The 13,185-nt window shown below is 37.6% G+C and overlaps 1 protein-coding gene across 1 annotated transcript in view; it reads left to right on the top strand.

The window, feature by feature from the left end:
• The window catches only part of PRMT3 (protein arginine methyltransferase 3), a 52,734-nt gene that overhangs the window by 6,598 nt on the left and 32,951 nt on the right, over positions 1-13,185 (top strand). Inside the window, exons 4-6 of the mRNA XM_082761153.1 lie at positions 541-606; positions 4,975-5,096; positions 8,614-8,713. Coding sequence (XP_082617279.1) covers positions 541-606; positions 4,975-5,096; positions 8,614-8,713 — 288 coding nt within the window. The remainder of the gene's footprint in view (positions 1-540; positions 607-4,974; positions 5,097-8,613; positions 8,714-13,185) is intronic.

Here is a 13,185-nt window from a genome sequence, read left to right on the forward strand (position 1 = left end):
AGCTTCCATAGGATGGGCTGTACAACTTTAATTACTGACTTGTTTTCAGGCTTTCAGATTAGTAGTTTGTTCAGAAATAGAAACAGTTAATGTGATCCATGACTCCTTTTGAGGGATCTGCGCGTCATGCAAGTTAAGAGCATAGAATGATGCAGAAAATTTTATGACCTCATCAGTCAAATTATTTAATAGAAGGCTGTTGTGTAAAGTTAATGTAGTATTGCCATTCTATTACTGCTGTTCGTGCAAGGTGATGAAGGGGTGTTAAGAACTTTGAAGCATCCAAAATCCAATGAAGCAGGTCAGAGTAGTGAAAGGTATTTATTTTCTCTTCCAGAGGCTCAGCTGGCTTTATTTGCTTAGGCAATAAATTTTAAAAGATTTTAGTATGGAAAATATCATTACTGGAGAATCCTTATAGGTATAGTAGCCACAAAACATCTTCAGGCCAAGTAAAAAGCAACTTGCTCAGCATTTTTGAACAGTGTCTTGTATATGAATAGGCCAAGTGAACATTGTTTTTTCTGCTTTAAATCATAGGATAAAGTGCGTACAGAAAGTTATCGTGACTTCATCTATCAAAATCCACATATCTTCAAGGACAAGGTAGGTAAAACAGCTCAAAATTCAGTAATTTCTGCAATTTGTTTTTTCCTAAGTGATAGAAATCCTTCTGACTGGCTGCTTTGTAGCTTTGGGTTGGAATATTGCACTGACAAGATTTGATTTAATATACTCTGGCTTTATTAGGTGGTAGAATGTTATTCAACTGCTGGAGGGTGGACAGTGCTGATAACAGAAGCACTGATCACTGTTGTCACTGTTATGTGTGCCATGTTGGGATGTTCATTAATTATGTTGGCGGGGTTAAGTTAAACCTTTCTCATCTAGAATATTAAGCAGAATCTATTTTAGAGGCATTCTTGACCAGAATTTAAGTGAATTTCTATTTGGGCCTTATTCAGTAAAGACATCTTAGAAGCACTGCACAATTAGATCTGGGGAAGAATTCATACGCAGCTGACTTGGTGGCGTTTAGGACTTGGAACAGGGAACTGCTATTGCCCATGCAGTGAGGAGAAAAGAGGCCTGTGGGTGTTTATGATCCTACCACGGTTATGACCCCGGTGCAGATGTAATACTCGTCTTGTCTTCCATGTTTCTGTTGGCTAATTCTGAATTTGGTGTCTTCTGTTTTGTGCTGTGCAGACTTGTGTTCTGGATTAGATTTCTTCTACTTAACGCTTAAGTTATTCAGCTGGCAGGCTTATGGAAGGAAATCACTTCAGATTTTTTGGTTGGTTCTGGAAAGAGACTCGGTTAATAAGTGGTAACATAAGTTCTTGAAATTGTCCTAGGTAGTTTTACAGGGGGAGGTAATCCTAGGTGGATAGTGCATGCTCTTGATATTTCTCACCTCCGATTTCTTTCAGCAGCTACAGTGGAAAATGACGGTTATCAAATGACTTGTCCAACCTGGGAAAATAGGCTGATTTCCTTTAGAAATTAGATGACAATTTAAAAAACAAAACAACAACAACAAGGAAAAAAAAGAAAGAGGCAGCTTCATAGTCCTGTAATATTCTTAGAACTCCCATATGGCATTTCTCGTTAGAAAATTTTGTTTTTTCTGAAAGGACAACTGTGAGGCTGGCTGTAGAAGTTGATTGAAGCAGCTTAGTTGACCTTACTGGCTTTTAGTACAAATCTGCAGTATCCCTAAGAGGTGTGTTTGTGTGAATGGGATGATAACACAGCACTTGTTTGTTGGTTTGTGCATATTACATTCAGGACCAGTCAGCATATTCTTTCAGCTTCCAAAATAGATTATTAAAACTTGAATCCTGTTCTTGCTGTGTTTGCTATATACCTGCTAAACGTACTTGAGGTGAAAATAGGAAAAATTCATGCTAGGACAATTCCAAACAAATAGTTCAAGTGATCTGTCCTGGTAAAATAAAATGTGATCCATTTTACAGAAAAAATATTTTCGGTTTAAAAACAAACGGTATTGCCATGCTTAAGCTTCTGTTGTGGAATATAAGTTCAACGCAGGCATTATTGGGATATTGAGGAGAAAAATGCGTTGTTAAACATTATTGCTACTAACAGTTCATTGATGGAATGAATTAAATCAACCAAGTTACCCAACTTTCTGTCTTTCCGAATTTGAAGTAATATTTTCGGTTATGAAAGCTAGCCTATCAGTTTTGATTAGATGGCAGAGAAGGATGTGATGCTGCAGTCTGTAATGGTGTAGTCAAATCACCAGTCCAGCTGTTCCAGATCTCTGGTGAGAGGCCATATGTGATCACTGCAAGAACGCGTTAGCTGTAGACCCTTGTCCTTAGGCTAATTGGTGATCATTTTGCTTGTCTTTCACTTCCTCAGATGTGTTCCAGCTTGTACGTATTCCTTTCTCTTCCTTTTTCTCCACCCCCGTCCCCTGCCTGAGGCTAGATGAGCTCCATCTGGGTTTTTAAGTGACCAGGGCAGCTGTCCAAAGTGTTGTCTGTTTTGATTTTTTTCCTATTTGTGGTGATTGCTCTCTTTCATGCAACTGCACATCAAGAGCATTCTTTCACAGAGGTTTGTTTTTGGCTCTGACTTCCAGCTTTCATGGCTCAGCAGTTCTGTTAACTGCCATGTGTGGAGCGTTAGAAGAGATGGTGTTAGGGAGCACGAGATACCAACAGCTGCAGGAACGTTGGTTTTACCTTCATATTCCTGTCTCCTGAAGACTTGAGCCCAGGCACTTCTGTAGCCACTACCACTCATGTTTCACTTGCGAATGGGTCATGGAATTGACTCCCATTAGAACAAAGCTGCAAAGAGTTCAAGTGGAACAAGCAACTCTATCTGCAACTTCTGTTGCCAGCCTCCACGCAAGATGCTGCTAAAACCCCATTATGCGAATGTTCTCTGGTCTGCTTCCAGATTGTAAGTTGGCCTGTGAAGACAGGTGGCATTCAAATCTTGGTCATGTTTCCCAGTACACCAGAGCAGAGGTTAACTTAGATTGGGCTGTAAAGGATAAATGGCTATTTTTATTCATGCTGACTTCAGTTTCATTGCTTTGTATCCATCATCAAAGCATATAAGTTGTATGCGATGCTCGGCAAACACACCTGATGGGCAGAGCATTCATGTGCTTAAATGGTTAGCATTTGTAAAATGAACTTTGCAAGTGTAGATGCAAGTTAATGTTGTGCCAAAACAAGAACTCTCAATAGCTCATGAGTAAGAGTGCATTGTTGCATTGAAATATTTTCTAAGATGGGGTTATAATTCTCAAGTGTGGGATGGATTACTGAGTGATTCGATGCCTCCTTTGGGAAAAGAGTGTTACGAAAGCTGTGAGGACCATTTCACAACACTAGAAGCTGTGCTAAGGAGAGCCACTAAAATAACTTCGTACTCCTTTCTAATAGATGATCGTCGTGACTAGTAACTCTAACTTGATATGCATCTTACCGTAGAGTTATTTTAGTAACTTATGTGTGCTCTCTTGTGTGGCGAAGAAAGTTTGTCTTCACAGCTCAGTCTGTTAATGCTTAAACGCTGTGCACAGTTTGAGCGACTCTTTGTATGTCTATGTACTCTTTAGGACTGTTCTTCTGTTTTCAGTTTTGAGAACATTTTTGGATCTAGGGTTTAGAATTTTTTAAACACCATTAGTAAAGCTTAGCTATATAAAGAAGGCTGATAATATGACAATTAGTGAACTGGCCTCATCTATCTGGCCTAACATCTATTTGAGGTGTCAAAACCAAGTGTTTGCAGTAGTAGTGTTAAATTGAATACACTTTAAGTGTTTTAATGAAGTTTGTCTTCCAGGAAAACTTAGGTATCTCATCTTCCTGGATTTTTTGTCTTTTTTATTAAGCCTGTTAGAAAATAATTTGTGAGTTTTAAATTGTGCTATTCAACATTTTGAAATTTAGTCATCGAAGCTGTAGCTGTTTTGTGGCACTGTGGCCATTTCTAGCAGGGGATTTACTAACTCTTTACAAGGAACATAAAAAGATCTGTACAAGTTTTTATGGACAGTAAATATGAAGAAAGATTCCTCCATCTCGTTTGCTCACAGTTCTTTCCATATAATGATGTTGGCACATTCTGTTCTGGAGGCAAAAGTAGATAGGACACTGCTTTGTTCCTCGGTGTTATGAATCACTAGGGATTTTTCTTTGCTTTATATTCTTCTAAAGAAGAATACAGGACTATATGCATCTGAAGAATCATATCCAATTTTTATTGTTGAATGGTAGAAATAAAAGCATGGAAGTATGACTTAGTCACAGATTTTAACAGGCAAGGCAAGAACCATTTGTGTAAAATTACTTTGGACCAAGAAGGTAAGCCAATGAGTAAGATAAATATATTGATACCGTAAGAATGTTGTGAACGTGCATTCTGAATGTTGAGCAGTCAGAGTGGCTGTGACATTTCTCTTTGGCAAGTAGATAATCAGTGATATCAGTTAGGTGCATATATGTAATCCTCCTCCGTGTGCTGTAGTTGGAATGAAACTACTGGAACGAAATAAAGTTTTTAAATAGTTTTAATGAGAAACTGCAGAGTTAAGTGTATTTTTTCAGAGTCTATGCTAAATTCAATTGTTAGAATATTTCACTGGTATTAAAATTTTTCAGGCTCAGTTCTGTTTTTCCTGTTTATGTAACTTCTTAGTTGTTGCTTAAATAACTGCTCGCAACTATTTTGCTCATGTGGATGACTTCATCTGCAGCTGGAGCTAGTCTGCCTCATTGCCCCTCTGTAAAAGGTGGTAGAGGGTGCGGGGTTATAACTGTGGTTTGGCTTGCACATCTCTGAATATAACAGATTTGATGCTGCTACCTTTTCTTCCTTCCTTCAAAGTATGGTATCTCACTTATGTAGAAGGATATGTGGGAAAAATCATAGCAAGAGAAATAAATGGAAGCAAAGCTAAGTTGCTTGTACTTATTTCAGGTGGTTTTGGATGTTGGCTGTGGAACTGGAATACTTTCTATGTTTGCTGCCAAAGCAGGTGCGAAGAAAGTGATTGGAGTCGACCAATCTGAAATCATTTATCAGGCCATGGACATCATAAGGTAGGAAAAGTTCTGGAAAAACATGAAAATACCACTGTAAGAAGTTATTAAAAAACCAGTCTAAGTTAATGATCAGATATCACTTTGTAAGTTTTATACTGAAGTCTTTCTTTATTCTAAGAATGAACACAGGTTTTGATGCACAATCATGTTTGCTGTTCTAATAAAGGTAGTAAAAATAGAGCGCTAGTTGAGGAAAAATATTTCCCAGATGCTTCTTGATATTGGCATTGGGACCAGCGCTGTCATGCTGTTGAGGCTCGAACTGGCTGCTGCCAATGCATTTCCTATTTTCGCTTTGTTTGCTTGAAATATCACTGCTGGTAAAACTGTAATTTTTTTAAACAACAAACGTTAGAGTTGACACCTACCTAGAGGATATGAGGAACTTTGCTGGCTGCAAAATTTTAAGTTAAGTGTATAGAACTGCTGTAGATGAACACGGTGGAAGTTGTTTAGATTGCTATTTAGATGTACACACACTCACTGCTGTTTCATTTTATATATATAGCAAATTTCAATAGTTATATGATGTCGATAAATTAATCTTCTAGATTACAGAAAATTAAAATGCTTTACTGGGTCCATCTAAATGTATATATATATATATATATATTTTTTTTTTAGATCGTTGTGTTAGTTAAACTGTGATATTTTCAAGTAGTATATGACAAGCTTTTTTTTTTTTTTTTTTTTTTTTAACCAATTTTGACACCTGTAATGGAGACATGAAATGTAGCTCTCTGTTGGCAAATTTTGTAGTTAATGGTATTAACCTTTCTCTAATAAGGTTCTTTACATTAGTATATTTAAGGGAGACTATGTTTGTAGAGAGTAATAAATGCCTATTACCACGTATTTTGTTTCCTTGGAAACCTCCTTTGCTCTGTTTTTCGTGTTTGTTGGAAAGTGATTACCATTGCACTGTAATATTTTCTATAGTTTGAATAAAAAATCAATTTAACAGCATGTACACAGACACATTAGCACACAATCTATGGGGTCACTGAGAAAAGATCTTGGAAAAAAAAATCTGATAAATGATCAGTAATATCACAAATAAGGTGTGTGCCGTGTAAACCATCGCAGAATTATACGGAATGGGAGGGACCTCACGAGGGCATCTGGTTCAGCTCACTTTGAGACCAGGCTCAGGTACAGTAGGTGGCTCGAGCATTGTCTGGTCAGGTTCTGAACACTGCCGCTTCTGTCTGAACTTCTCTGGCAAATAGCTTGTTTGATTATCCTCACTTGTGTTTTTCAAATACCAATGGGTGCAGATTATGTCCATTGCCTCCCATTTAGTCGCTGCAATATCAGTCAAGGCCTTTGCTTGGTCTTCTATTCTCCCGCACAGTAGGCAGAGGACACGTTCAAAATGGTTACGTATATGAATTACTGTCTTATTTATAATGTACTATGTGACAAACTCTCCATTATTCATCTCTTAAAACAAGGGTACAAAAAGACCTATATGCTTTATACTCAAAGGATGATAGAACTATTAGCCACTGCGTGTTAACTTTGGTGAGGAGAAGGGTGAGCCTTTAAGAAAAACAAAAATTGAAAAACGTTAAGCTCTTAAAAGTGGTAAATAACCACCCAAATTAAGCAGTGAACCACCACTAAAGCTACACATTTATAGGTAACTTTGGCTGTAAAAGGTTCAATTCACATTGAAGTCTTTGGTTCATATCAGAACAGTTCGTATTTGCCTTGGTAAACCCCCTTTTCCTGAAGGAATTGAACTGACCAACTTGTAATGAAGTAACAAATATTTATGGGAATACTAAACAACTTGGTGTTGCTTAAAAATAATTACTTCAGTGTGTCTCCACCTATGATTAAAGTACATGATCAAAAGCTTGAGTCTCGTACAGAATTCAGGTTCATTTCTAATGTGCTCTAATAAATGTTAGAAACGGTGCAACCGATGTGTATAAGTAAATTGGAGGAAGTGGTCGCCGTGGCATTACCACAGGACGTTCCCTTCTTTCCCAAGGCTTCATAGTAAATTTATTAACTATTTTCCCTATCTTTTCTTAATGTGAACAAGTAAAGGAAAATTTTTGAGTGCAGTGAAGATTTGATTTTTGTCGTTTGTTCTGGTAGGTTAGAATAAAAAGTGAAAGTACACTACTTAATAGCATGCAAGCCGTCTTTCCTATAGTTCGTCATCTATATTGATGACTTTTTTCCTTTTATACAATAAAACAGAAAACAACTATGTAATAAATTAATGTTTTTACTCTCTTTGGTTTTAATTATGTCCTTGTATATGGTCGTTCATGAAGTTATCTGTATAGGCTTTTTTGTTCTTAAAATATTGATATGGTTGATAGCTCTCCAGTGTTTTATATCTCTCTTTGAACTTCTGTTTTAACTTTTGCTTCCAAAACTAAATGTGATATTAGCGGTGAACTGCTACTCTTTTTCGGGATGATTGTTGCACTCTAAGAGTTTAATTGATGTTTCCCACAGCCCATGTGTTCAAGTACCCTTTTGACCCTTTCCCTCCCTTTTTTTTCTGATCTTTCTCCTATTGTCTTCTAGATTGAATTTTCAATATGATTAGTGGTCTGCATTGCAAGGCAGACAGCATGCAAGAGTAAGATATCAGGATGGGCGGGTAGGGGAAGAGATGAGAACTGCTGTGGATAGATAATACTTTTTTTTTTTTTTTTTTGGTGGGAATACTTCAGTACTCTCTGTAATAGCAGCTATCCTAATAATGGTATATACAAGAAAGACTAACGTGGTTTGCCAAGGAGAAAATACTAAATTTCAAGTGTTTCAAGTGTCTAGCAATTCAACTGTCGTGCAGTTGTTTTTTCCAAAAGCTGTAGTCAGGTCACAGAAACTTCCTCCGTATACAGAGTGTTTGTACGGTTACTTGCATATGAGGTGATACTGATGGCTGCAGTTACTGAACAGTGCAGATGACTGTGGCAAAATCACAGTTGGGATGATATCTTTTTCTGTAGAATAACTATAATATTGATTTAGAGGGAACGTTTGTTCTCTGTGACTTGGCAGCTGGTTTTGTTTTAAAATAAATAAGTCATGCAAAATACCTTTGTATGAAGTTCATTTCCATTTGTATCCTAGTGTGATGAGTAGGCTCCAATTACTCTAGACTTACGCTACAAAGGTCAAAGGAGAACTGGAAACAAGCAACTCTAAATGAAGAGGAGCATCATTTTAAGTTGGCCTCTTCTTTGTTTTCCTGAGTTCTGACGTCTACATGCTTGAATTCACAGCACACTGGAGTCATACTGATCTACTGTCTGACACCTTTGCTTGGCTCTCTTGAAATATTTGGAAACTTATAACTGTTCCATCTGACATGTAACTGAAAAATAATGTTACATTGTAGTACTTTACTGATTGCTTTAAAAATAATAAAAACTGAAAATTGTTATTTGAGGGGTAAAGGAGAAATGCATAATACAGGCATCAATGTATTTACAGCATAAAATGGAAATATAAACTAATCGATTTATATTATTTCTTACAGATCAAATAAACTTGAAAATATTATTACACTAGTCAAAGGAAGAATTGAAGAAGTAGATCTACCCATGGAAAAAGTAGATGTAATCATATCTGAATGGATGGTAAGGTGTATGTATGAATATTCTTTTCAAGACACAGTTTTGAGGACAAAAAAAAATTGCACTGATTCATTCAATTTCAGGAATGATTCTGTAAGCGTTGCTATTCTTTAGCCAAGAATTTTTTGTGTGCGGCAGTGGTTTTGACAACCTGTTTGATGGGATGACAGTCTTGATTACATGACATTTGAATACAGTTCCTCCTCTCTCTTGTACCTGCTATTTTAAGTGAGGGTTCTATAAGTACAGTTAAGCTAGTTCAGGTACAGAAGTAAGTTTGTGTTATGTGGTTAGCGCACAAGTGTATAAAAGTATTCTGTGCTTCCGAATAGTAGCATTGCAGCTGCTCTTGTGAAAGTAATGGGGAAATTCTGTGTTTTTCATGTACATATATCATTCTGATATGTAAAATACCATTAAGTCCATGAGGACAACTGAAGGACCATCCTGACAGTGCAGGAAAGGTGATAGGAAGGAGCATGTACACTGGGAAATTGGTGAATATATGGAGGGAGCTTGAAACAGTGTTTCCTCCGATTGCAGCCTTCTTAGCGTAAGAATGAAATAAAGGTGCGTAATGATGATGATGGCCAACAGAAAACGCTCTGTGCAGTGCATAAATGAGCCATTTCCTGGAATCTGTTGGATTTCAGCTTTTGGACTGTTGACGTTCTTTCGTGCGCGTGTTTTCAAGCACAGTTATGCTTGCTGCCTGCCACTGAGAAAAGAATCTGTGTGACAAGACCTAGTGCCAGGCTGAATCCCATAGTGGCTGTTCCCTGTCAAAAGTGTGGTAAGAAACACCATTTGACTTCCCTTGTAGACATCTTCTATTCAGTCTCCTGTGTCACAGATGTTCAAAAAACTCTTCAAAATGGTGCTTTTTCGTACTAATTCCCATTGTTTGGACTTGAAGTTAAAGGACAGAAGGATTTTCTTTTAAGATCAGTAGTGCAAGCTTATATGTGAAGTTACTTCTTCTTACTTCTAATTAATTTCCAGGCAAAGGTGAAAAGAAATTATTTGCTTTTTGAAATATTAAATATTTCAGTGTGCTGGCAATCAACAGATTTTTTTTTCTACAGTCTTCTAAAGAATGTCACCAGAAGTATGAGCTTCATCTAGTGTTGAGGTCGCTAGTTTTAAGGGAGACTTAAACATATGGTACTAGTGAATTAAAGCTGGTACGTTATCATTGGTGATTTATCAGAGTATATGACTTCACCTGAAACATAATTCCTTTTTCAGGGAAACTTCTGATCACTTGCCTAATCTGTGCACCGAGAATAATCCTCCCAAAATCAGACAGCTTGTTCTAGAGCGCAGGATTTGTATTCTGAAAGTCACTCGGCCATTTAAGAACCTAAGTCCTGTTGTAAATTAGTGTATCTAAGGTGAAACAGAGGACTTAGAAAAGCACCTCATGTAAGAAATGACGTACTGAATGTTCTGGTTTTCCCATTTCGGTGCTAATTTACCTTTTAATGTTATAATTATATAGACATGTGCATTTCACTTAATGAGGTATTCTAAATGTTTAGGGATGTTAGCATTTTTATAGGTTGCTGCAATACAGAGATAAAGAGGACAATGCTGTGAAAGTAAGATTGATAACTGGACAGCATGCAGACTGTTCCAACGCTGTCTGGAAAGGAGCGTTAGGTTTCCCAGATGCAAATGAAGATTCCTCTTTGTCTGTCATCCCCATGTGCATTTTCACAAGTGTGTGAATTTGCTTTTTGTTTTCCTTCTCTACGTGGTAGCGAACAGTGTGAAATCTTCTTTGTTAAACTAAGAATATAAGTGCTTAGAAACAGACCGCTAGCTTGAAAATGTTGTAAATGCACAGTGTGGAACAAAAAGGAGCTCAATATATGTCAGCTCTCAATTCTTTATTTGGAGCACTTGCATAGACTAGCAGGAAACCTCCAATGGGAACAACATCTTTTCTTGGTAACTAAAATGTGGAAGGTTGCTGTTGTACTTAGAAAGCAAACTGCTCATGTGCTAGCGAGCACCAAATTCTTTTGTGGAATCATCACTGTGTTTTACTTGGCGCAGAGCAGCATTAAAGATGAGTACCCTGTAAGTTTTTTAGAGCCACGTGTGGAGCATAAGAAAATTATGAACAGGTGTGAAGCATTAGAACGGAGGCTGGAGAGAGGAAAAGATGCTGCATCCCCCGACATGTTTCTATAACAGGCCTTGTAAGAAAGATAGCACAGCAAGGAGTGTATTGTAAAAGCTATGGGGTTGCTTTATGAATATCTCCGTTGTAGTGGCTGATGATCGTTCTCCTGCTTGTGTAAGTGAGCTGTGGATTCTGCAGACTGCTATTCCTATTTCTTTAATCTTTAAATTTATTCCCTTAAAATATGCCAAAATGGGAGAAACACCTTAAGTGTTACACTGTGGCTAGGTGAGTGGGTGTGTATATCAGATATGTGAAGCCAAACTATATTTCATATCTGTACTTCCAAAATAATGTGTTTAGGTTGTAAATTTATCTGGATACATTTTGGTCATGTTCCAGGTTTAGAGGCTGAGTGATGAGCAACTGTCTCTTCAGTGGCTTTTATTTAGTGTTTTTTATTTATTTATTTTTAGGCCTAGGAAAGAAATTAGCAAACAGGGAACAGCGATCTTGCTGCTGATGTAGAGAGTAAGTTAATTGTTTGTGACATCTGAAGTATGTGTGTTAGACATCTTTAAAATCAGACCATAAGCAGGGTGTCTGTGTAATTGCATTCTACTAAAACCAGCATGGAAACAATTTGGAAAGGCAGTGTGATGAGCTCGGAGCTGTTCTGTTGGTTTCTGAAAGGCAGGTTGGTGAAGATTGAGGACCTCTTGGATTACTGGATACCCAGATAAATCCATCTGTTTAGATGCTTTCACTCTGAGGACTGCTGTGAATGCCTTTTAGCAGAACACTGGCTAAGTATGCAGCCTGACATGAGCACTTAGAGGGCTGCAGGTCTGGAGCACAGGGGAGAGCAGGTGGAGCGAAGAGCCATCTCTCTGAATGAAGCGCATGGTCTTGAGGAAGACAAATGGACAAGTAATAGCCTGTTGTGCTAACCACGCTGATTCTGTAAGATGAAGGTCTTCTGGTTGTTGGAGATGGGTTGTTTGAGTGTAAGAACGGGTGAATGTTATACCCGAGTTGACTGCTGGCCTTGGTTATGGAAGTTTCCCTGTACAGGATGGTCTGATAATCTGTACCAGGGCTGCAAACTTCTGATGCATCATCCTGCCTGGAGCTCTGAGGTATGCAAAAACACGGTCAGTTAGTGACTTGACCTGAAAATGTTTGGCAAATGCCTAAATTTCACTGGAAACTTAGAATTTTTACTTGAATGCGGTGCCGTTTGTATGCAAGTAGTAGGAAAGCCCTTAGGTTAGCAAGAATTGTGCACGCTGTTGCTCTCAGTCAGGATCCCATATATGCCCACTCCCAAGAGGTACAGATTTTTAGGAAGCAATGAAGTTTTACTGGACTTACTTTTACACACAGCGTATCAGTTTGAAATGGGACCTGCTGTGGAAAGTGCTGAAGTTGGTTTTTGCTTCAATTGACTGCTTGATAGAATGAGATTTGCTAACCATACAAATGTAGCTGTGTTACTCCACATGTGGATTTCAGTAGTGTAGTTGTTAAATTTGTAGGCTGCTTATTAAAAGGAAAGGTGCAGAAAAACAGAAAATACAATGCTTTTCTACAGTGTTCTTCAGCTGCATCCATGTACAGTCTTATTGTCTCTCTTTATGCTTTGAGTTCTGTTTCTGTAGCTAAGAGTACGAAGCTGGAGGTTGAGAGTTGCGTTTGCTTGAAAAATAACTGCGTTTTTTGACCTTTTTTTAAAAATTGTGAGGGATAATTGTCCGAGCTGGTTGTCTCATACTGCAGTAGAATACACTGCATTCTCATAAATGGCTGGCTTGTGTAAGGCTTTATGATACTGAATATGCAATGTAGCCTTACAGAAGTAACAACTGGGAAAAAGATGGATTCTTAATGGAAGCCAAGAATTGAATCTAATGCTTGTGTTGTTTGGGTAGCCGATACCACACATCTATTTACTTGATTGCGTGCTTACTATTAGGTAATTTTGAAATGCTGTCGGGATGGGTCTTGAATGGGAGGTAGTCCAAATCTTGGGAGAAGTACTAGGAAGTAAGTGTATCTGAAGTACTGCAAGTCATCTGTTACCTCCTTTCTTCTGTTTTGATGGAAGTGGTGGTGATTTTCTAATATTTAGTAATGTTTCTTTTATCTTGATACTCTGTATTGTTTCTGTTCATGTTTGAGGGATTGTTTAGTAAGAACGTTCAGTTCCCGTAGCACAGTAAAAATATAATTTAAATTCCATGTAAAAATTCTTTTTTATGCAAAGGAGCATATGAAGTACCTCAGTGCTTTCATTTCTCTACAGTGAATTTTTTTTATGAAAGGAATTTTTTCCTTTTTGTCT

The sequence above is a fragment of the Aythya marila genome (assembly GCF_965140915.1).
Source record: "Aythya marila genome assembly, chromosome: 5".
In the NCBI taxonomy this organism is placed as follows: domain Eukaryota; kingdom Metazoa; phylum Chordata; class Aves; order Anseriformes; family Anatidae; genus Aythya; species Aythya marila.